This window comes from Akebia trifoliata, chromosome 3, assembly GCF_017979445.1.
Source record: "Akebia trifoliata isolate Shusen 1 chromosome 3, ASM1797944v1, whole genome shotgun sequence".
Taxonomy (NCBI): domain Eukaryota; kingdom Viridiplantae; phylum Streptophyta; class Magnoliopsida; order Ranunculales; family Lardizabalaceae; genus Akebia; species Akebia trifoliata.
In genome coordinates, this window is record NC_141377.1 from 44,178,844 (window position 1) to 44,204,223 (window position 25,380).

A 25,380-nucleotide genomic window follows, 5' to 3' on the forward strand; every position below is an offset into this window, starting at 1 on the left:
TAAGATAACACTATATCAAAGCCCAGCCGAGGAGAAAATAGTATGGGAATGACATGCAACAATAATGAATATTGTGATATGGCGTGATTTATACAAGACACCAATATGAACATATAAGCAGCATAGTAAGGAATAAACTGAGGGATATTTTCATTTAAGGCATACATAATAAAGAAAAAACAATTCAAACTAATGTCGAGTAACCTTCATGAATTCCAGCAACTTAAACGGTGATCATTGATTTCCCTAGAAAACGGGTCACCTTCTAGACACTCAGTCACGTAAATATGGTAAGATCACACCCACCCTAATCTTCACTTAAAATACAGCAGTTGTCCCTCTATGAACGAATTCACTTAATCTGATCAATCTGATACAAATAGTCCCACCGCATTAACCTTTTCATCATTTGCAAACCAAAGAATCCAAGACAATCAGGGTATCAACAGGGGAATTATGCCAGACACATGATCTAGTCATCAACACTAAACTTTTCAATGCCAATCACACAGCTCATGGACTCATTTTGGATGTGAATGAAAACTACAACAAACCATAGGCAAGTATGTACATGAGGTAACTGCAGTTCCTGTCATTCTCCTATCAGATGCCGCCTTTCACCATTGCATTATGCATACTCTACCCTTACTATACTTATGGTAAGGCCCTTGGACTACAAAGTTGCTCTCTAGAGTTCTAATTTTCTGTTCACACCCTTTTCTAGTGATGGGGACATCAAAGCTTGAAGAGTAGATTGTATTTTTAATTAGTTTTATGTTTTAGGGCTTTATTTTTATGTTTTTGGGGCTTATTTTCATGTTTTATTGGCCCATGGTCTTAATATAATATTTAGGGGTAGTTTGGTAAATTCAATTTGTATTTTATTTAAGCATAAAATGTTTGGAAACTTAGGAGAGAGAAAATTACAATAATTAGGTTATTTATTTGGTATTTTAGTTTATTAGGATTCTTAGATTTATCTTCTTTATATGTAGATGATTGTATTAAGATTTTTTTTAACGAAGAATTTGATGAATAAACAATGTTTCCTTCAATGGAGTGAGTTCTCCACCATTCTTGGTGTGATTTCAAGGTACTATGTCTTCTATCACCTTCTCATCTATACCAATTTTTATTGTTTTCTTGAAATCTTGAATTTTTATTCTTGAATTCTTGAAACCTACAAAGCGCAACGCTTAATTTTTTTTCATATTTCCTTAAGTTTTAATCCTTATCCTACAAACATTAACCTTAAACCTTTCCTCTACCCTGTTGAAAAATACAATAATTGCAAAACTTTTCATTTTACCTTTTGAGTTTACCCTATCCTAGCCCAAATCCTTAACTTAATCCCAAACCAGATTTACCTAACCCCCCTCATTTTCATTTTCTTTCCTCGTCATCTTGCATCATTAGGTCTCATCAACTAACACTACGTTATATACAAATAACATACAACAAGGACTTACTATTGAATATGAGCAATTTTTTTATTTAAAACTAGAGCAAAAAAGATAAGGACTCTATTGGAAATATTAGGATAGTTAGTTGTAGTTTCTACTCATATTAGTTTATTTCTTTATTTATTTCTTTGTAAGGGTATTTATGACTAATCCTTTATTATCAATTATATATATATATATTATATATATATATATATATATATAATATATATATATATATGCCAAGCTCTAATTATGGAGTTAGGTTTTTCTTTTCTCTCTTAAATCTCTTCTTGGTATCAGAGCCTCCATATTTGTTCTTCCAAAAAAAAAAAAAAAAAAAAAAAATTTAATTCTAAAATTTCTTCGATCAAACCTGCGATCAGGTTTTATGCTCTAAACAACCTCCGATCAGGTTGTATGGCCTAAATCAGGTCTGTGATCCTAACTCTAGGTCATTAGCAAACCTGCGATCAGGTTTTACGTCCTACTACAACCTGCGATCAGGTTGTATGGTCTGAATCAAGTCTGCGACCCTACCTAGCAAACCTGCGATCAGTTTTATGCCCTCCAACAGCTTGCGATCAGGCCGTATGCTCCAAATCAAGTCTGCGATCACATCTCCAGAATATTAGGAAACCTGCGATCAGGTTTTATGCTCTGCAACAGCCTGCTATCAGGTCGTATGCTCCAAATCAAGTCTGCATCACATCTATAGGACATTAGGAAACCTACGATCAGGTTTTATGCCCTAAAAACTGCTTGCGATCAGGTTATATGATCCTTCACAAGCCTACGAAGCCAGCAGACAGAGATTGCAGCCTTGCGATTTGTTTATATGCTATTTTCAAGCCCTGCGATCAGATATTCAGGCTCCAAACAGTTCTCCGATCAGTCTCCAGACCCTGAACAACTCTTGGGATCGACCCATTAGATCTTAACTGCCCTTACGATCAGTTCTATAATATTTCTAAGGTTATACGAAGATATTCTTTTGTGAATTTCTTCGACAGCAACAACAAGGAATTTTTTTTTAACTTCAACAACAAAGGGCTTTGACAGCAAGTAATTGTGTACTATCTGACCTTCGACAATATTACTCGAGAGATCTTCCTTCAATCCAAAATTCCTCCCTGTGCATAGTGTGCAATAACAATGCCTCACGAGACTAAGGATTCTACTACAACTCTTGGGGCAAATTTCTCAGTCCAGCATATAACTAATGCACCATTAGATGGTCGTAACTTTCAATCCTGGTCTAGGTCTGTACGTCTCTATTTGGGTAGTAGAGGCAAATCTGGTTGGTTGTCCGGTGTTATTCCTAAACCACCACTCACTGATCCAAAATTTAAACAATGGGAAATTGATAACTGCACCATTCTTGAATGGTTATTTAATTCCATGGAGCAACGTATCTACACTATGTTTATGTATCATGAGACCGTCTCTTCTTTGTGGACAACTCTCACTCAAACATATGCACATGCTCGTAATGACTCCCGAATTTATGAACTTTACCGGGATATTGCTCAGGCTACATAGGGAAATCAGAGTGTTGCCGATTACTTTGGATTTCTTCAGTCTCGTTGGGAGGAACTCTTGCACTATGAGTCTATGGTTGAGTTGTCTACTGAGGCAGCCGAGTATGTAGTCAAGAGAATTGCTCGTCATTAGACATATCAGTTCCTCATGGGTCTTCGTCCTGAGTTTGAAGCACTGCGGACTCAAATTCTTAATACCACGCCTTTACCGTCCTTATTTGAGACATTTGCGACCATTGATAGTGATGAGCGTCGTCACCGTATCGTTCCCTCTCAGATTCAATCTCCTCCCATTATACCTACTTTAGATACAGATCAGATGACTCTCGCAGTCAATTCGGATTTCTCTAACTCTCGTACTCAAGTATCCGGGAATCGAGGTCGTGGAAGCCGTGGCCGTGGTAAAGGTAATGGTCTTACGTGTAGCCATTGTGGGAAGATTGGCCATAAGAAGGCCCGTTGTTTTCAACTTTATCCCCACCAGTTGAGATCTTCTGGGGGACAGCCCCGTGCTGCTGTTGTTGAATCTACTTCTGTTGAACCTGCGTCCCTTGGAACTATTGATTTGCAACACCTACAGACGCAGATTACAACTATTGTACGGGATCAGCTTCAAGCTCAGACTCCCTCATCTTCAACAGTCGCATCTGTTACCGCACCTCCAGGTAACTCTTCTGCATTTCATGCCTCTCAGTCTGGCTCTGCTCCTCTGACTTGGGTAATTGATTTTGGTGCCTCTGATCACATGACCGGTGAGTCTAATCATTTTATTTCTCCCATTTTTCCTACTACTCATAAAGAGGTTCGCCTTGCTGATGGGTCTCTTACCCCTATTCACAGCAAGGGTACTATCTCCTTGACCCCTGACTTTTCTCTTGAATCTGTTCTTCATGTTCCTCACCTATCTCTTAACCTTATGTCTGTGAGTAGTATAACAAAATCTCTAAATTGTTCGGTAACATTTTTTCCTACCTACTGTGTTTTTCAGGACCTGACTTCGAGGAGGATTTTTGACAAGGGGTATGAGAGGGATGGGTTGTACCTGTTTGGCGCTCCACCCACAGCTGTTCCAGCTTCCGTCCTCCCACTCACCGGCAATCATACTTTTTCTTCCCAGTCTTTAGACTTATGGCATGCTCACTTAGGACATGCTAATTTTCAACACTTATGTTCATTATTTCCTGCTTTAAAAACTTCTTGTAATAGCCACAAATTTCAGTGCTCTGTGTGTAAGCTTTCTAAACATACACGTACATCTTATATTCCTCGCATGCATCGTTTTAATGTTTTTTTTGACTTAGTTCATTCTGATGTTTGGGGGCCTTCTCCTGTTACGGCTTTTAATGGTCATAGATATTATGTTACATTTATTGATGACTATTCTCGTTGTACTTGGATTTATTTAATGCGTTCTCGTTCTGAGGTGCTCCCCATTTTTGCTAATTTTCTAAAAATGATTCAAACTCAGTACAACATAACTGTCAAATCTCTTAGGACCGATAATGGAGGTGAATATATTTCTGATGGGATTCGGTCCCATCTTCATACGCATGGTATGCTTCATCAGTTAACTTGCCCATACACTCTTGAGCAAAACGGGGTGGCGAAACGTAAGAACCGCCTTCTCATGAACATCGTCCGTTGTCTTCTACGAGGGATGCATGTTCCCAAGTCCTATTAGAATATGGCCGTTCTTACTGCTGCTTTTCTAATGAATCGTGTTCCTAGCCGTACCTTAGAGGGACAGGTGCCTTTTCATGTTCTTCATCCTGATCGCACTCTCTTTCCCATTACACAAAGAGTTTTTGGATGTACTTACTTTGTTCAGGATAGAACTCCCCATCGCACCAAACTCGATGACAAAGCCATTCGTTGTGTTTTCTTGGGTTACTCATCTATGTCAAAGGGCTATCGGTGTTATAATCCCCTCACCCATCGTCTTATTCATTCCCTAGATGTCACATTTTTTGAAAATGTTCCTTTTTTTCCTGTTTCATCTTCTTTGCAGGACTCTTTTCCTTTGCAGGACTCTATAGTGCTACCGTCACCCGTGTTCTACCCACCTTCTTCTTCAAAGCCGCTATAGGTGTACTCTCGGCGCCCTCCCCCCTCTCAAACTTTGCCACCCTCTTCCTCGAACTCAGGTATACCACCTCCTACATTTACTCCTGTTCCTTCTATTTCTGACTCTCACTTACCTATTGCACTTCGCAAAGGTAAGCGAGGGTGTGTTACTGATCACCCTATTGCCCAGTTTGTTTCCTATCAGGGTCTCTCTCCTTCCTATCGAGCCTATCTCGCAACCACAGACTCTATTCGGATTCCTCGGTCTGTATCTGAGGCTTTACGTGATCCTAAGTGGACTAAAGCTATGACTATTGAGATGGATGCATTGCAGAAGAATCATACCTGGGAACTAGTTTCTCTTCCCTCTGGGGCGCGAACTGTTGGCTGTAAATGGGTTTTCACCGTCAAGTATCTTGCAGACGGTACTGTTGATCGCTACAAGGCCCGCCTCGTTGCTAAGGGATTTACACAGACTCCGGGACAGGACTTTGGTGCCACATTTGCCCCTATTGCCAAACTTACTACTGTTCGTCTTCTTGTCTCTTTAGCGGCATGTCATTCATGGCCCCTTCACCAGCTTGATGTGAAGAATGCCTTTCTAAACGGTGATCTGCCAGAAATCATTTATATGGACCCCCCTCCTGAGTTTCATCTTCAGGGGGAGTATTCTGAGAAAGTATGTCGCCTTCTCAAATCTCTGTATGGCCTAAAACAGTCTCCACGAGCTTGGTTCCAGCACTTCTCTGAGGTCATTCTATCTATGGGTTTTTCTAAATGCCACTCTGACCATACTTGCTTTATTCGACTAGGAGTAGATGGTCGCCATACAATTGTCTTAGTTTATGTAGATGATATTATAGTAACTGGCAATGATGTACAATGGATTGACAGGGTTAAGAGGCAATTGGGTAATGTTTTTGAGATTAAGGACTTAGGTCCCCTTAAGTACTTTTTGGGGATAGAGGTGGCCCGTTCACATCGTGGTATTTCGTTATCTCAACGCAAATACACATTGGATCTGCTTCAGGACACTGGTATGCTTAATTGTCGTCCTGCTTCTTCTCCAATGGATCAGAATCATCTTCATGCTGAATCTGGGGAGCTTTTATCTGATCCTTCATCTTACCAGAGACTCGTAGGCCGTTTGATTTATCTGACTAACACTAGACCGGATTTGACATTTGCAGTCAGTGTAGTCAGTCAGTTTATGCATACTCCGCGTACCTCTCATCTTGACGCTGTGTATCGTATTCTTCGCTACTTGAAATCTCGTCCTGGTCTCGGTTTATTTTATTCGTCTACTATTCAGCCACATTTGTCATGTTTCACTGATGCTGATTATGCAGGCTCTATTACAGACAGGAGATCTACATCTGGTTTCTGTACTTTCTATGGTGGTAACCTTATTTCGTGGAAAAGTAAGAAACAAAGTGTGGTTTCTCGTTCGTCTGCTGAAGTCAAATATCGTGCTATGGCTCTTGGCACATGTGAGGTTCTTTGGCTTAGATCTTTGCTGACAGAGTTGGGATTTCCGATTGCTGGTTCCTCGTCGTTGTTCTGTAATAACAAGTCTGCTATCATGCTTGCATCTGACTCAGTCCTTCACGAAAGAAGGAAGCACATTGAGGTTGATGTTCACTTTCTCAGGGAGAAAGTTCGATCTGGTGCACTTGAGACAGTCTTTGTTCCTTCTTCATATCAACTGGCCGATATGCTTACAAAGTCTGTAGGACCCTCTGCCATTAACTCTCACCTCGCCAAGCTGGGTTTAGTTGATATATTTGCCCCAGGTTGAGGGGGAGTATTGGAAATATTAGGATAGTTAGTTGTAGTTTCTACTAATATTAGTTTATTTCTTTATTTATTTCTTTGTAAGGGTATTTATGACTAATCCTCTATTATCGATTATATATATATATATGCCAAGCTCTAATTATGGAGTCAGGTTTTTCTTTTCTCTCTTAAATCTCTTCTGACTCAACGTTAATCCCTAATTTAAGCCACAATTGTAATTAAGAAGTCTTATGTCTCATTTCCATTTATTCTCACACTTTTCACGGCCTCTCATACATGTCATCAATTATGTTTACATACCCATTGTGGACCCATTTTTTTCTAATACCTACCAAATTAACTCTAAAGGTAGTCTATCATAAGAAAACATAAGGAGATTCTTACTCTTTCCTCTAAACTTCATCATTTTTCTAAGTAGAAAGATTGCCTAAATGATCAATCTTCATTATATAAAACCAAATATGTTCTCTAATATCTATGTTTTGTGTCTGAAATCTGTATTCTGTCACTCTTTCCCATAATTTCATAGTATGACTCATAAGTTTGACGCCCCAATAGTTAATGCAGCTCTATATATCTCAGTTATTCTATATATAGGTATTACGATACTTTCTCCTCATTCATCAAGAATTTTTTTAGTCTTCAACATATTATGAACCATTAACTTAGCCAAGACAATCCTTAGTATCTTCATCTTTTACCAAGACTATCATATTCGCCTTTAATGCACCTAACATTCTCAATGTCTTTAGTTTTTTTATTTCTAGTTCATGCCATCTTGTAGGAACATTCTCTTGTACCCAACCTATTGTACAAATCAAATGCTTTATGTTTAGCTTTAGTTACCACACTTTTTGCTAGCATTTTATATCTTTTTATGTTTTTTTTTTTTTTTTGATTAATTGTTAAGACTTGCAATGGATCTTTTTCTCAAATAACCTTTTAAATATCATCATATCATGATGTAGGACATCTACAATTCTAAATAGTTTCCTAATTCTATTAGGATTTATTTCTATTTCTATTTCTAGTTCTAGTAGGATTACTATTTCATTGTTATGTTAGGAGTACAATTCCTTGTTAGTTTCTAATTTATTTTTAAATCGTTTTTATAATTTAGGCTATAATTATAAGTGCTTAGAAGTATCCAATTTAAGTTCTAATAGGATTAAAAAGTTAGTATTATGTTATAGATAGGTTAGAAATGTTAATTTTTAGTATTTTAGTAGCATTCTAAGTTGTTATGATGGAGTTATTTATATAAGGAGTTCCAAATCCGAAAATCAAAATAATCAATTCAATTATCTTTTCTCTTTTAATTACTTTTTAGCTTTATGCTTTATTTTCTTTCAAGCTATTGTTTGTTTATCAATTGAATCTATTAATTCAAATTGATTTTGAGTGTTCCATTGAACACATCCTATCGAATCTATTGATTCACAAGCTTCCGCTACATCAAGTGGTATCAGAGCCTCATTTGAGAGCCTTACCACCTTCAACATGGTTGAAAAACACCAACTTTGTAACCAAAGATCAATTGGATCAAAGGTTCAAGGAAGAAGATGAACATCGAAGTTGTCTTATTCGCAACTTATTGTCGGTATAACATGTTGGTCCTTCAACTCGACATAGTCTTTTTAGAACTGCATGCATGGTACAAGACAAATTGTGCCAATTAATTATAAATAGTGGAAGTTTAGAAAATATAATTTCAAACCACATGGTCGATGCACTCAAGCTACCTATTTCGCAACATCCTACACCTTATTCTATAGGTTGGGTGGACGATGAATGCAAGAAGAATGTGACAAGTCAGTGCTCTCTTTCTTTTAGTATTAGGCAATATAAAGATGAGGTTATTTGTAACATCGTCCTAATGAGAGCATGTCACATTCTCTTGAGAAGACCTTGACTTCATGATAATGATATCATATACCGAGACAAAGCCAACACCTATTCCTTCATGCATAATGGTGGCAAAGTAATCTTACACCCTTCTCATTCAAAGCCCAAGTGTAACGACCAAATCATCTGTCACCTAGAGTTAGGTGTAAGCTCGCCTCGGAGCTACCCGGGAGCACTCATGTAACAGTATGTAAGGCTCGTTATGAAGCCATGTCAGCCCCCGTACCAGGGCATATCTGTTAGCTTAGGGTACGTGTCAGCCCCGTGCCAGGGCACACTTGTTAGCTTAGTGGCATTTTCGTAATAAGGGAGTATGACCGGCCTCTACTTTTGATGTTTCCTTCTAGAAACCTAGTAAAGACTTAGCATACACTTTGTAGGAAGGGTGTCAGTGCTATCCCAATCCCCGGCCTACACCCACGTTGTTGAAGCCTTGAAGCCCAGCTCCGTGGAAGTCCCGCGTGTCATAGGATCATCAATTGCTTGTAACGCATCTATTTGCTTTTGTAACGCGTTACACCGTGTAATCAATATTATATCAACAAAGTTGCCTCCGGGCTTTATCTTGTGTTGCCTCGTTTACTTGTTTGCTATATACGTGTGTGTGGTGTACGATCATTTTACAGGCTTGCAAGTGGATTTGACCCTCTTGCGCCGCACGACCCCGCTTCGAAAGAATAGGGCCGTGACAGTTGATATCAGAGTAGCAGTTGTTTGAGCACAGTTGGTATTCCCCCTAGCTATTCCCCCGAGATTCCATTTAGTTCACGCGAACGATGGTAAGAGGAACTACTAGTACCGCGGATCTACCCGCTCCAAACACACCAGCACCACGTACAAACAAGGAACTCATCGAGGTATTGGAGGAAAAGATAGGTATGCTATCCGGTATTGTTGATGGTATTGCACGAATAGATGATCGCCAGAGCACGCTGGAGGAAAGATCCGAGACATTCAGAGCTAGAGTGACAGCCCTCGAGGAAGATACCCGAGACAACCTAGCCGTCTTACAGGAACAGATTACAGAATTCACTACGAAAGTAGGTCTCCTGGTCCGCGCCGTCGGTAACGAACGATCTACCAATAGTGATGCTTCTCCCTCGCGCTTGCGAGTACCCGAGCCACGTACCTTCGATGGTGTTCGCGATGCGAAAGAGCTCGAGAATTTCCTGTTCGACATGGAGCAGTACTTCCGTGCAGCTCGTCCGGATTCCGAAGAGGTAAAAGTAACAACTACTTCTATGTATCTTGCAGGTGACGCCAAGCTATGGTGGCGGACAAAGTACACCGAGATGGAAAGTGGCCAATGTTCCATCGATACATGGGAGGACCTCAAGAAAGAATTGAAGCACCAGTTCTTACCAGAGAACGTGGAGTTCATTGCCCGTAGAAAGTTGAGGCAACTCCAACATACAGGTACAGTTCACGAGTACGTCAAGCAGTTTTCCGCCTTGATGCTTGATATCCGTGACATATCAGAGAAAGACAAACTGTTCTCATTCCAAGAAGTACTCAAGCCTTGGGTTCAGACAGAACTCCAACGGCAACATGTGGAAGATCTCGCGTCTGCAATTGCAGCAGCCGAGCGGTTGACTGATTATACTCCCGCGGGAGGGAGCCAACAGTATGTACATCATCAATCGAAGGGTTACTACCAGCAACCTGAGTACACAAAGAAGTCTTCGAATGGCAAGAATGGAAGGCATAGAAAGAGTTCCAGTCCGGGATCATCACGGAACTCCTCACCTTCACAGAGCAGAAGTACCTCGCCAGTCAAGCGTCGTCACAAGCATGGATGTGTTTTGTGTGGTGGGCCTCACAAGACATTCAAGTGCCCACAGCGAGCCAAACTGACTGCACTATTAGCTTCCCAGAGTGACCCTAGTCACGAGAGTACGAGTGGGCGAGATTATGAAGATTCTCCTCACATGGGAGCCTTGCATCTTTTGAATGCAATGAAGCAGACATCTGAGACTCAGAATAGCCAGAAATGGAAGGGTCTTATGTATGTCGATATTGAAGTTGGTGGGAAGACCACCCAGGCAATGGTTGATACAGGAGCTACTCACAGCTTTATTACCCCTGCAGAGGCGAAGCGTCTCAATATCCGGCTCGATAAGGGTTCAAGCCGTATGAAAGCTGTAAACTCCCAAGCCACTCCTATCCAAGGTTCGGCCAAGTCAGTGTCCGTCAAGATAGGTACATGGAAGGGTAAGCTTGATTTACTCGCAGTTCCGCTCGATGAGTTCAGAGTTGTCATTGGGATGGATTTCATGCGACAGAACAGGGTTGTACCAATGCCATTTGCCAACACCTTGGGCATGCTAGGTGAATGTCCAAGCTTTGTTCCCGTCTCCACAGGCAAGGAAGAGGGAAATTTGATTTAAGCCATTCAGGTGAAAAAAGGGTTGAAGAAAGGAAAGCAACCGTACATTGCTTCCTTAAGAGTTGAAGCCGAAGAAAAGAACCATAGTTCAACTCCCATACAAGCCACACAGGTTTTAGCAGAAGTTGATGATGAGGTAGCGAATTTGCTTCCGAAGACACTACAGCCACGTAGGTCGAATGATCATCAGAATGAATTGCTACCTGTTGCCACACCTCTTATAGAGAGGCCTTACAGGATGAATCATCCAAGACTAGCTGAGTTGAGCAAGCAGCAGTATAGGTCTTCAAGACATTGTATCGATTATCGAGCAGTGAAGAAGATCACCATCAAGAACAAGTATCCTATCCAGCAGAGTGCCGACTTGTTTGATAAGCTTGGGACAGCCAAGTGTTTTTCAGAGTTAGGTCAGAGATCAGGTTACTGTAAGATTCAAGTTGCAGAAGAAGCCCCTCAGCCACTTAGTCAGAGTGTCAGCAAGAATTGTGATGTACCTCAGAGTGTTGTCAGCGTCAGAGATTCAAGAGTCACAGGGAAGTTATGGAACGGACCATGCAGACTACTTAGATTCCAGCTTGATTTTCCGGGCAGTGTACATCGTCAATCAGTTTGGCCAACGGAGAGATTCAGTTCTGCGTTGGAGTATTTTAGGCATCTTGCCAATGCCAATCATCCGAATTGGGCGAATTTGTTCAATTCCACCACTCAGAAGAACTCTTCCTCCAACAAGAGTACTTTTGAACTTATATCAGGCCAACAGTGTTTAACTTCTCACACTATTGTTTCAGGCTACAGGAGACACAGTCCAAGGACGTACAGGTTTGCTAAACTCTGGTTACCGTACAGGTTACACAGCATCTACTCTGTCATCCATGCAAGAAGTCTCAAGCCGTACCAAGCAGATCAAGGAGATCCCGCGCGCAGCATTCCAACACGTACCACTTCTCATTCAGCTTTTCAGCCAGAGCGTGTTGTCGACAAAGTTCTCGAAGACGTCATTTCAGCAGCAGTTCCATTCAGCAACAGCAGCAGCAGCACGTGGAGTACTTCGTCACACAAGACATGCCAGAATTTGAAGCTACACAGGAGAGTGCAGAGAACCTACAACCTTTCAAGCAGCCGATTGAAGAGTTTGCCAGGTCAATGCGACGAGGACGTCTGCAGAATAGGTGGGGGAGACTGTAACGGCCAAATCATCTGTCACCTGGAGTTAGGTGTAAGCTCGCCTCGGAGCTACCCAGGAGCACTCATGTAACAGTATGTAAGGCTCATTATGAAGCCATGTCAGCCCCCGTACCAGGGCATATCTGTTAGCTTAGGGTACGTGTCAGCCCCGTGCCAGGGCACACTTGTTAGCTTAGTGGCATTTTCGTAATAAGGGAGTATGACCGGCCTCTACTTTTGATGTTTCCTTCTGGAAACCTAGTAAAGACTTAGCATACACTTTGTAGGAAGGGTGTCAGTGCTATCCCAATCCCCGGTTTACACCCACGTTGTTGAAGCCTTGAAGCCCAACTCCGTGGAAGTCCCGCGTGTCATAGGATCATCAATTGCTTGTAACGCATCTATTTGCTTTTGTAACGCGTTACACCGTGTAATCAATATTATATCAACAAAGTTGCCTCCGGACTTTATCTCGTGTTGCCTCGTTTACTTGTTTGCTATATACGTGTGTGTGGTGTACGATCATTTTACAGGCTTGCAAGTGGATTTGACCCCCTTGCGCCGCACGACCCCGCTTCGAAAGAATAGGGCCGTGACACCAAGGCTACCTAACTAGCCAAGGAGAATGGAACATGTTTTGTTTCTACCAACATCAATGAGGACTTAAAGAAAACAAGCCAAGTGTTCCCAATAGTAGTGCAAACCGAGACACTCCTACTCAAATTTCTCATCAAGTGCAACCCCTTCTTGAAGAATTTTCTTGTGTTCTTCCTTCGGAATTATCAAATACATTGCCTCTCATGGAGAATATACGATACCACATCGATTTGGTGCCCGATGCAAGTCTCCCAAATCTGTCACATTATTGGATTAGTTTGAAAGAGCATGACACATTGAAGGAACAAGTGAAGAAGAACCTTAAAGCTTCTAATGAAAAACACAAAGCAAATGTCGATAAGGATAAAAAATTCAAAAGATATGAAAAAGGAGATTTGGTTATAGTTTATCTTAGTAAATATCGTTTTCCCGTCAGAATTTACAAGAGGACCAAGTTGAAGAAAATTGAACCCCTTCATATCTTGAAGAAGATGAATGATAATGTTATGTTGTCTGATGACATGCTATGGTCAATTATATTCTCTAATCTAAATCTAAAGAACGGATAGCACTATAAGTGGATTAGGTGAAAGATGAATGGAAAAAAAAAGGCCTTCAAGGACAACTCGAGAACGAGTTTTTTTCAAAGAAAATGGGCCTGATGTAAGATATCTACAATTCTAAGTAGCTTCCTAATTTTATTAGGATTTATTTCTATTTCTATTTCTAGTAGGATTTCTATTTCATAGTTATGTTAAGAGTACAATTCCTTGTTTGTTTTTAATTTATTTCAAATTCGTTTTTATTATTTAAACTATATTTAAAAGTGTTTAGAAGTGTCCAATTTGAGCTCTAATAGGATTAGAAAGTCAGTATTATGTTATAGATAGGTTAGGAATGTTAATGTTTAGTATTTTAGTAGGATTCTAAGTTGTTATAATGGAATTATCTATATAAGGAGCTCCAAATCCGAAAATCAAAATAATCAATCAATCAATAATCAATTCAATTATTTATTCTCTTTTAATTACTTTTTACCTTTATGCTTATTTTCTATCAAGCTATTGTTTGTTTATTTTTTTTGGTAAATAGAAATGAGAGAACAAAAAGTACTTTTGGGAGGAGCTATTGTTTGTTTATCAATTGAATCTATTGATTCAAATTGATTTTGAGTGTTCCATTGAACACAACCTATTGAATCTATTGATTCACACGCTTCTGCCACGTAATCACCAACAATTTTCATGTGTGTAATTCTATTCCATAGAATTCATTCCACTATTCCTTTTAATACAACGACCAAGTTACACATAATTGTAGTATTTGCCTCCAAATTTCTTTCTTCAACAATTTTTTATTTACAAAAGTCATTTTGCTTCCTTTTAAATTCCACCACTTCGTTGCTCGGCATTCTTTATTTCCACTCCCTCTCTTCCATGTTTCAATGTGAACACTTAAACCACTAGCCTACTTTTTTTGGTTAGACTCTCCCCTGAAATAGTCTCACAGTCTTACATGTTGATTACTCATTCCTCCCAAAGTAGAAAAAAAGTCCGTCTCATTTTTTTGGTTCTACTCTTATTAGTACCTATAACTCCATCCCTTGTTATGAAATACTTGTTCGCATCACCATATGCCACCATGAATTCAAGGATCATATTATACCATTTCTTTCTCCAAATTCCAAGTGCTCCATGTACCTTCTAATATCACCTACTTTCCTTCCCTACATGACTATTTAAGTCCCTCCTATAAATGTGCTCTCTCCAAATCCAAGTGCTCCATGTTTTTTCCTAGTCTAACTTGAGTGCACAACCACTAATTATGATAATTATTTCTTTCTTGGGGACTAGTTTTATGGCCAATATCAACATACAGTTCATTATCAAAAACATTAAAGGAAATTCACCAGCTATCCACAATGTTTCAAATAACTTCATAAACATGGATGGAAAAGTATAAATTACAATCCAGTTCAAACTTGACTTTATATACCCCAGAAAAAGGATGAAATGGTCTGCAAATGGAGCCTTTGATGTTGTCCAGAATCCAAACTGTTAGGAAATTATTTGTTGGCATTGTTCTATTTCCAAAATAGTGAGTCATTATTCAGTCACCTAAAGAGTTGAAGATCAAGGTCAAAGGTTCAAGAGCGTCACAACAGATTTTGAAGACAATTCGATTCTATGGCTTAAGATGGTAAGTGACTTAGAGACCAATATACCTTAAGTGATTAGAAAATGAATTTAAAAAATAAAAGTTCAAAATTGGTTTTAATTTGAAGTGAGGTTCAAACCAATCAATCAATGAACTTTTCTGATACATCGACAAGGTTTAAAAATCAATCGATCAACTGGTTAGTCCAATCAATGGAAGAAGAGAATTTCAGTTTTATTAGAAGTCTGAATTTTTGCCTATAAATTGGACTTTTCAGATCTAAGGTCTAGAAATAGCTCAGGAGGTCAGAGAGGCATGAAATTCATTGAATATTGAAGCTCTGAAAATCCTGGCAACCTCTCTAAAACCCTAAAATTGCATTCTTATTCATGAGAGTTTCAGAGATCATATCAGACAACCGCACCCCAGACAGCTTGTTGATTTGCTCGTGGAATCAAGTGTTGTTGTGATCCGTGGAATCAAATTGTTCGAGGGTTGCTCGTGGAATTGAGTGTTGTGGTTCGTGAATTCGGATCAAGTGGTGATCAAGGTTATAAGAACAGTTCGTGGAATTGGATCGTGGAGTTGCAAAGGGTGTGTTGAAGCAAGAAAGTGGTAAATCATGGATTCGGGTCTATCAGTCGTCTTGTGGGTGGATAACTTTTGTAAACTCATTAATTCTATAGTGGATCATTCTGGACAAGGTCCTGTGTTTTTTCCCAGAAGCGTTTTCCATGTAAAAATCTGTTGTGTCATGGATGCATGATTATTTGCTTATTTATGTTTGATATTTAACCTGCTAGAATAGGTCAAATAAATTGATTAATTAACCAAATTCCATAATCACCGAGTAAGGAAAAAAAAAAATCACAAACCAGCATCACCTATAATGAAATCATTAAAACAATGGCGGTTTTAATGGTGGCCAGCTCAGCAGATGCCAGCTAGCTTAGTTGGTAAAGTCTATGGGTGATGGTACCATAGACCTAGGTTCAATAGCCGCCAGCACCGAGTTTACTGATCTCATTAAAAACAGGTTTCCCGCTCCGAAAAAAAAAAAAAAATGATGGCCAGTTCAGGTTGACATTTTCTACTCAAGACAAATAACTTAAAACTAATGAACACAAACTTAAAACCAACAAACGCAAATAAGGTAACGTGAACAGGCACAGACACAGAAACTTAAAGATCAGACTACAGAGTCCAATCATTCACTATTCTCAACCTAATTGTGGCAACTGGAATGATGAAACTACTACTTCGTAGAGGTACAATAGGTCCATACGACATATGAAAAACATAGACTCGGAAAGAGAAGTAAGACGAGAAAAGAACCAAATGAAATAGAAATGATGAATACCCTTCATAAGTGCTGTAAGCTTTTGCATCCCTCCATAGTAGCCAAAAACTCTGCAATTGTGCATAGAGCGAGTAATAATTGTCAAGGCATCCAAAACAGGCAATCCTTCAGCAGTGATATTCAAGCTGAGTGAGGCCGCTGATAAATCTGTTGAAGATTGAGCTGCATTGGTGTTCACTGAATTAGAATGCCATGTTTTGCAAATTTACTGCAGAATAGAATAAATTGAGCTGATTGACTTCACAGTGAAGTTACAATCAACCAATATAGGAAAATACAGTTTTGTGAAGAGGGAATAATCAATAAATCCAATGAGGGAACATGCTTTCTCAACCTCTTGTCTGAAAGTTTCAATATATAAGTAAATTTAAAACTAAATCCAAATTTTCAATACCCACAAAAAAAAATCTAAAATCGGAACACCTCAAAAAATGGTGAAACGTAGAGAATAGGCCAATGATTTTAGTATTAGAATTACATTAGTTAGCAACTTAGAGCACATTAAGGAAGTTGTCCATGCATCAAAATTATCCAGACAACAGCTAAAAGATATGAATGAGCACCAAAAAAGCAAGTAATATGTTGCTTCTAAACACAAGAACCAACATCCTTTTAGACATGCAGACTCCACTAATCAACTCTGTTAACATAAGTGAAAGCCACCTACTGGCTACAACAACTAGGACTACCCTTTCTTGCATAAAAGAATGAAGGAGAAAGAATCACTGGTCCTTCACAGAAGGAAACTGACCAGATAATACAGTCTGGTGAAACCTTTAAATCTGACCATTCTGACGGAGTGTAGTTATTAACATCAGACCAGCACCAACAAAATCTGACAGGGTTTTAAATTTCACTTTGTTCTTCTAATTAAAGTACCTCATTAAATAAACATTAAGAAGGCATATCCAACTTAAGATCAGGAATGAAATCCCAATGGGGAAGACATTGTGTTTGAGAGACATCATCTTTTTTATGGTGATATTTTCCTTATATTCTCATGGTCTTCTCCCCTTGTCAATAAAATTCTACTTTCCAAAGGGTAAAATCATCAACAGAATAGTTAGGAAGCAATAAGCAAAGAATTTTGTATATTCTTTGCGGACCTGTACATTCCCTCTATAGGGAACTTTGACCGTAATTGTCCATATTCTCTCTTTCTTTTTTTTTTCTTTGTTTTTTTATCAGTGTAATTGCCCATATTCCCATTGTACAATATGCCCGGTACTCATCGAAAAGAACAGAGAAAGAAAGACAAAGAAACAATCAGCAAACAAGCACTACAGTAAGCGACAAAATTACTCAACTTACATTCAGTAACAAGAGCAGTAAGCTCTGCAAGCTCTTGGGTTAGAAAGAGAATTATCTCAGAAGGATGTCCAGCAGAGCAGCCAATAACTATATCATCGGAACCTGATGGATACTCGACAGATGTGGAGGTAGGCAAACCAGCTTCTGACAACTGGCCAGAACATACAGGCTCCCAGTTCTTGTATACAAGCAGGAATTGCTTCAGGAAAACATGAAATAACCTTCTCTTTTCCACCTATAATTTCACCATGAAAGTAAAAAAATATGAAAGCTTCCAGAGAAAATACCAATTAATTAGGATAAAATACAACCTACGCAGGCAATTACCCAAAAGCACCTCCAGCAGCTAAAACGTTGCACATCCCATCATAATTTATTGAAGTATAAAAAACTAAGATCTCCTTGATGCATGACAACTAGCTTTAAGACCAAATTGATGCAGGAGAACCAGCTCTGCTACCAAAATGGATTCAGGGCAACCATGGTATAAAAGTAAGGTTTAGTATGGAGTCAGGGTTTTATGGGCTCAATCTAGGCTTACTAGTGCAAGAATTTAGGTTTATGGCAAGGAAAAGTAGGTTTAGGATTAGGGGTTGAAGTAGGATGATTTTTAACGAAGCTAGTATTTCTCTTGTTCAAAGTTCACTTGTCATCGCAATCCCTGGTTGCAGTTTCCTCCCCCAGCAAGGTACGCCTCAGCCAGAAAGTTGTATTGTGTAGGAACACTCTCAATTTTGAACTTTCTCCCCTAATCCTTATGGCTGACTAATCACTGCTGTACTGTTAGGGGCCACTATGACTAATCACTTTGGGGTTTCCTTTCTGTTGGTGTAAATTCTTTAAGGAATTTAAAGGTGTTCTCTTTGAAGATTCTTGTATAGATAGGATAGGATTTGCAATCAAGAGAGTGAGTAGTCTCTTGTTTAGTGGGTTGGTTATTTCTTAGTGTATCTCATGTGGTCATCTTGTCTGTTGTGTGTTGCTTTTTATTAAAAGTTTCAATCTTTACCCATCCAAAAAAAATACAAACCAATGCCATGGGGTCACTGGTGCAGATATAATCAGTCCTATTAGCTAGCTAATCAGTTGTAACTGTTTTACTTTTTCATTTCGTTCTTTACAAGGGCATTATGGACTTTTCATTTTAGTTAGTTAGTTAGAGTTTTCTGTTAGTTTGTTACAAGGGCATTATTAACTTTGCATATCTTTTGTTTTGCCTATAAATAGATTATTGTAAGGCAGTTTTTACATTTGAATGAAATAAAATCAATAGAGTTTATCTCTATCTCTTCCTAACTTCGGAAATTTTCTAAAAGTTTCAACCAAATCTGAGAAATCTCAGATCTGATCTCATCATTTTGGTATCAAAGCTCAGAATTTGATCTGATTTGGTTTCAACCAAATCTGAGAAATCTCAGATCTGGTCTCACCATTTTAGTATCAGAGCTCAGAATTTGATCTGATTTGGTGAAGTTAAATCGATTGAAGTAAGAGTTAATCAGATTCAGCGATGTGCGACTTCGATTGGAGCAGAGATTGATGTTTCGCGACATGAAATTCTCTGAATTTTGATGATTTTTTCCCATAGATGTAGTTGCAAAGTTTGAGTTTGAGATCTGGATTCACTCTTGCGATTTGTAGACTACTTGAGAACCAAATCGAATCGAAAAACAGTTGCAACCTCAGATTAGGAAGTTAATTTCGAGTAACTGAGATAAGATTGCGATCTTATTGTGTTTCACGACTCAAGTAGTGATCTGGAGTTCAAATCAGCTATGCTGTTGCAGTTCGATTGGTGATTTGAAGCTCAATTTTGTAGGGTTTATTTTTTTGGTGATTCGATTCAGCTGTTGGTTGGTTGGCTGTTCGAATACAGAAATCGTCGTCATCTGAGTTTGAATCCATTTGATCATTTATTGATAAATTTGGCAATAAACTGATATTTTGATCAATTTTACAGCTTATTTTCAGCATTTGAAATGAATAGGCAACCGCATGGAAGAAATCAGCGTGGTAGGGGATGGGGCTGCAACCTGGGCGAGTTGGAGGGTAAACCCAGGCTCAGCCCAAGTAGTAGAACCCTCAACCGAGCTCAACTGAACCCGACCATTGGGCCTAAGGTCACTAACCCGAGCTTGATATTCTAAAATCAGGTTGAGTTCGGGTTAGCCCAAGTTTAGATAATTTTGGGTGGTTTGGTCATGTTGGGCGGGTTTGACTCGTTGAATAACCCTAATTTCATTTTGATTAGCAAATAAATTCAATATCTAAAAAAAAAAGATAAACAAAACTACTAGTAAATAAAATCGCATACAACCCTCAAATCCATCATTGAGAGAATATTTAGACAAACCATGCCAAATCAAAGTTCACATTAATATTAACTAATTGTCCACAAGTTATAATAATAAGATGGAATAAAAAAATCTATAATTAATATAAAAATATTTATATATTAGTATATAGCATTGGGTTCGGGTTGAGTCAGGTTGCTCGTACCCTCAACCTGAGCTCAACCAGGATTAAAATCGGGTTAAGATATTCTTACCCAGGCTCAACTCATGTTCTATATAACTCAACCCAAGCTCACCCATCAATCAAGTTAAGCCTGGGTTGAGTATGGGCCATCCCGCCCAGGTTGCAGCCCTAGTAGGGGATGTGCTAATGTTGCAGCAAATTAGAAAGGTAATGTTGTGGATCAATTTCCTAATAATCACAATGAGGTGGAACAACTAAAGAGGCAAGTTCAAGCCTTGATTGAACTGGTCTAAAGTCTTCATCCTCCAATGGAGCAACCTAGAGTGCCTCATAATCATTTTAATTCCAATTCTAGAGATGATAACACATCCAGTTCAAATTCTTTGAATTTTGAGAATCCTTTTGGAATGAACCGGAAAAATAATTACCGAGGGAAAACAATATCAAGGTAGATCTTCCGGAGTTTCAAGACAGCCTAAATCCTGAGGAACTTGTTGGTTGGATCAACTCTTGAAAGAATTTTTGAGTATTATGAGGTCTCCGGTGAAAGCAAGGTGAAATTAGTGGCCTAACTAAAGGAAGAGCCTCTGCATGGTGGGAACAATTGCAGCTCACTCATCAAAGGAGAGGCAAAAGTAAAATTCGAGAGTGGCACAAGACGGGAAAAAGAGCTGAAAGATCACTTCCTACCTTTCAATTACATGCAAACCATGTATTGAGATATAGCAAATCGGATGTCGGTTCATTATCTTAGCCTTTTCGGTATGGAAGATTGTTTACCACATACAACTCAGGAGCTTTTCGACTTGTGGCTGTTTTCAGGGTTTTGTTTTCCTCGCTCAAAGCGAATCTTGTGGAACCTATTGCCGTTTGTTGGGGTCTATGGAGGAAAAGGAGTAAGCGGATTTTTTATAAAATGAGTCATCTTATGAAGAGCTCAAGTTTAATGTGCTGGGGTTACTTTTCCATTGGGGAACAGTTTTTCAAGAGTTTAAGGGCATTTTCTTTGAAGATTTTGTTGTTCAATGGGATCTCGTTCTCAACTTGGGAGATTAGATGCCGCTTTTATGGTTTTCTTTGTTTTTCCCTCTTTTTTAATAAGCTTCGTAATTTTGGGACTTCTCGTCCCCCTTTCTAATGAAATTTTAACTTGTCAAAAAAAAAATTGCATAACCTTAAGCAAATTGGAAGTGTGGAGAGTTACACCGAAGAATTCTATCAATTGGTGGCTCGAATTGATTTGAATGAAAGTGAAGAACAAATGGTTGCAAGGTATGTTAGTGGCTTAAAAACTAACATTCAGGATGTTCTCAATCTGCATACATTTTGGTCAGTTTCCGAAGCATATAATCAAGCTCTAATAGTGGAAAAACAACAACAAAAAACCTCTTCTAGATCTAATTCTTTATTTCAGCCTTATGTAAGAGCTGGTTATACTCCCACTACAAAATAAGAGTAATGTTCCTCATCAGCGTTCCAGTGCATCTAAACCTGCTGTTGGGACTTCAAATGCACCAAATTTCAGATATGTTGGTGTTGGAAAATCAGTTCAAAGTACTGGTTTTAAGTGTTTATAGCGTGGAGAACCGAGACATCGCTCTTCAGACTGTATGAAGGCTATGGGAGGAGGTAGTAAAGCCCTATTACTTGAAGAGACCGTTGAAACTGCGTGTGATCAGTCATTTACCATAACCACTAAATGAAGAACTTGGTGGTGAGTATGAAAACAAAGAAGGTATGTCACTAATGATGAAGAAGACTTCTTATTCCTAATGATGAAGATTGGTTGAGAACAATTATATTTTATACCACTTGCAATATTGGTGGGAGGGTTTGCGATATGATCATAGATGGTGGAAGTTGTGAGAATGTGGTTTTCCTTGAAATAGCCTACAAGTTGCAGTTGAAGACCAAAGATCATCCTCAACCTTACAAGCTTTCTTGGTCCAAGAAGGATAGCGAAGTAAAAGTAACAACGCAATGCATGGTCTCTTTTTCTATCCAGAAGAAGTATTTTGATGAGGTATTGTGTGATGTGGTTCCAATGGATGCTTATCATATTCTTCCTCAAAGACCTTGGCAATATGATAGAAACACAATCCATAATGGGAAAAAGAACACTCATACTTTTTTGAAGGAAGATCATAAGTTCTCCTCGCTTCCCATGAAAATGAAAGAAAAGATGGATAACAAATCAAAAGTTGTTGGTCTTCTTACTCTAAAAAGCTTCCTCAAAGAATACGATGGATCTACTCCTATATTCACTTTGGTGGTTAATGAAGAGGTTGCTGCCCCTACATTTTCTGAAGATGTTAGAGACCATATGGATGAATTTTCAGACGTATTTCCACCAAATTTACCTTCTGGATTGCCTCCAATGAGAAATATACAGCATTGTATTGATCTCATTCCGGGTTTTTCTCTTCCAAACAAGGCTTCATATAAAATGGCGACTAAGGAACACGAAGAATTGCAATGACAAGTTGGTTAACTTTTGGATAAGTGGTACATTCATGTAAGTCTAAGTCCTTGTGTTGTTCCGGCATTGCTAACACCTAAAAAGGATGGCTCTTGGCGAATGTGTGTGGATGGTAGAGCTATCAATAAGATAACGATCAAATACCGATTTCTGATTCCAAGACTTGTGACATGCTAGATTATTTGGCAGGTGCTAAGATATTTTCTAAGATTTATCTACAAAGTGGATATCATCAAATCAAAATTCAGAATGGCGATGAGTGGAAAACTGCATTCAAAACACATAATGGGCTGTTTGAGTGGCTTATTATGCCCTGTGGACTTACTAATGCTCCTAGCACTTTTATACAGGTTATGACTCAAGTCTTGCAGCCTCTTCTAGGGGAGTGTGCAATGGTTTATTTTGACAATATTCTTGTGTACAGTCGTTGTCTTAAAGAGCATCCTCTTTTTTTTTATAATTATAAACTTTACTGAGAAAAGAAATGGAAAGCAATACAACAGTTGGCTGAGATGGCCAACAAAGCAAAGCCAAAGCACCTAAGAATTACAAATAGAGTCCCATCTAAAAACAAAAATCTTCAAAGAACATGCCTTTGAATTCCGGGGTACATCTTGCACCAAAAGAAACACATCCCCAATATATTGAATATGACATCCCGACAAGAGCCTATAACACCCTTGAAGATCCTCCTATTCCTCTCCAACCAAATCTCCCAAGAAATTGTGAAAGGAAGAAACCTCCAAAGGATTTTCTTTCTCCCCGAAAATAAAGGATCTGAATTTTGCAATAAGGAAAGCATCGAATTTGGAAGCACCTAAGATATATTGAATAGACTAAAGAAATGAGAGCAAATGGAATAGGCTAAATGACAATGAATCAAAACATGGACAACTGACTCCCCATTCAAAAGACATAGATGGCAAAATTTTGGAGTGATGAATCCCCGCTTAATTAGATGATCGAGAGTGGGAAGTTTATTGAGTATCGCTTGCCAAATGAAGAAACGCACCTTTAAGGGGGCCTTCGAACCCCAAATGATTTTGAAAGGAAAATTCAAGTGATGAGTAGTAGATAAGGACATACCCGAGGCAAATGAACTAACTGTGATGTTACATCCCTTAGTACGAGTCCACTCCCTTCCATCTTCTTCCATGGCCACCCAATGAGCTTGATCGAGTTGAGATGTCAGGCTTTGAAGGTCTTGAATTTCCCAATCATTAAATCCCCTCCTAAAACCAAGGTCCCACACAGGTTCAATTCCCTCAAAGTTCAAGAATGCAGTACAAGCCAATCCTATCTTCAAAGAAAGGTTGTAGAGGCAAGGAAAATGAGAGCACAGAGAAGAATCACCACACCACCAATCTTCCCAGAAGCAAATCCTGTCACCCTTACCCACTTTGAACTTCAACCACTTCTTGAAATCCAACTTTCATAATCCCTTTCCACATACTACACCCATACGACCCTTTGACCTCTTTACTTTCTCAACCATTCCAATTTTCCCCATATTTAGATCTGACACTATTCTTCCAAAGGCCGAACATTTCTTCGTCATACCTCCATAACAACTTGCCCAACAAGGCCCAATTCGAGACTCTAAAACCCCTTGTTCCTAGACCCCCATTCTTTTTTGACTAACACACCACTTTCCAAGAAACCCAATGAATTTTCTTCAACCCATTCTTGTCATGCCACAAAAAGTCCCTAATAAGCTTTTCTAATCTCTTCTCCATACTTTTGGGGATGGTAAACAAAGATGGATGGTAGACACGGATGCTAGCTAAAGTACTCTTAATAAGTGTGATCCTCCCACCTTTTGACAAATACCTAGCTTTCCAAGAACTTAATTACCTCTCCATTCTCTCAGCCACCAAGTCCCAAGTTAACTTGCTCTTATAATCGACTCCTAAGGGCAAACCCAACTACAACGTCGGAAGAGCCTCTCTTTGGCAATCAAACATCATTGCTCATCTAGAAACCCCCGCATCACCCCCAACCCCAAACAATTTGCTTTTTTTTGTAATTTATCATTAACCTCGAAACTCCCTCAAATCAACAAAGCACCCCCCCCCCCTCAAGTATCTTATTCGGTCATCAAATGCATCCAAAAAAACCATTGTGCCATCAAAAAATTGTAAAAAATACACACAAGAGTCATCCATTCCCACCGTAAAACCTGAGATTATCCCAAGATTGTTAGCCCTATTCCAAAAACAACCCAACACTTCCACAACCAACACAAAGAACAAGGGGGAGAGGAGGTCTCCTTGCCTCAAACCACGTGAGCTCCTAAAAAAGCCTGTTGGGCATCCGTTCACCAGAATCGAAAAAGAATCAAGGTCAAGCATTTCATCTTGAGAAGCTATTTGACATCTTGAGAAGTGAAAAGTTCTATGGAAACTTGAAGAAATGCAGTTTTGCATTGGAGAAATTATGTTTTATGGGTTATATTGTATCTTCTAAGGGAATCATGATGGATGAAGAGAAAGTCCAAGCTATAGTCGAGTGCTCTACACCTATTTTTATTCATGAAGTACGAAATTTTCATGGTTTGACCACCTTCTATGGCAGATTTATAAGAAACTTTAGCACTATAGCAGCTCCTCTTACAGAATGCCTTAAGAAGAAGAGTTTTGAATGGTCTCAAGAAGCCCAAATTAGCTATCAGCTGTTGAAGAATATTTCTATGGCTTCAA

General features: G+C 39.0%; 1 protein-coding gene across 5 annotated transcripts in view; it reads right to left on the reverse strand.

Annotated features, from left to right (window-relative positions):
• The window catches only part of LOC147407219 (binding protein), a 72,201-nt gene that overhangs the window by 36,277 nt on the left and 10,544 nt on the right, over positions 1–25,380 (reverse strand). For 4 of the 5 annotated variants that reach the window (XM_086435673.1, XM_086435672.1, XM_086435670.1 and 1 more), the window contains 2 exons: positions 17,725–17,959; positions 16,414–16,575 (listed from right to left, as the gene is read on the reverse strand). In XM_086435673.1, coding sequence (XP_086291799.1) covers positions 16,414–16,575; positions 17,725–17,959 — 397 coding nt within the window. Of the gene's footprint in view, positions 1–16,413; positions 16,576–17,724; positions 17,960–18,051; positions 18,541–25,380 lie in introns of those variants that run through there. The other variant, XM_086435674.1, reaches the window with a different exon arrangement.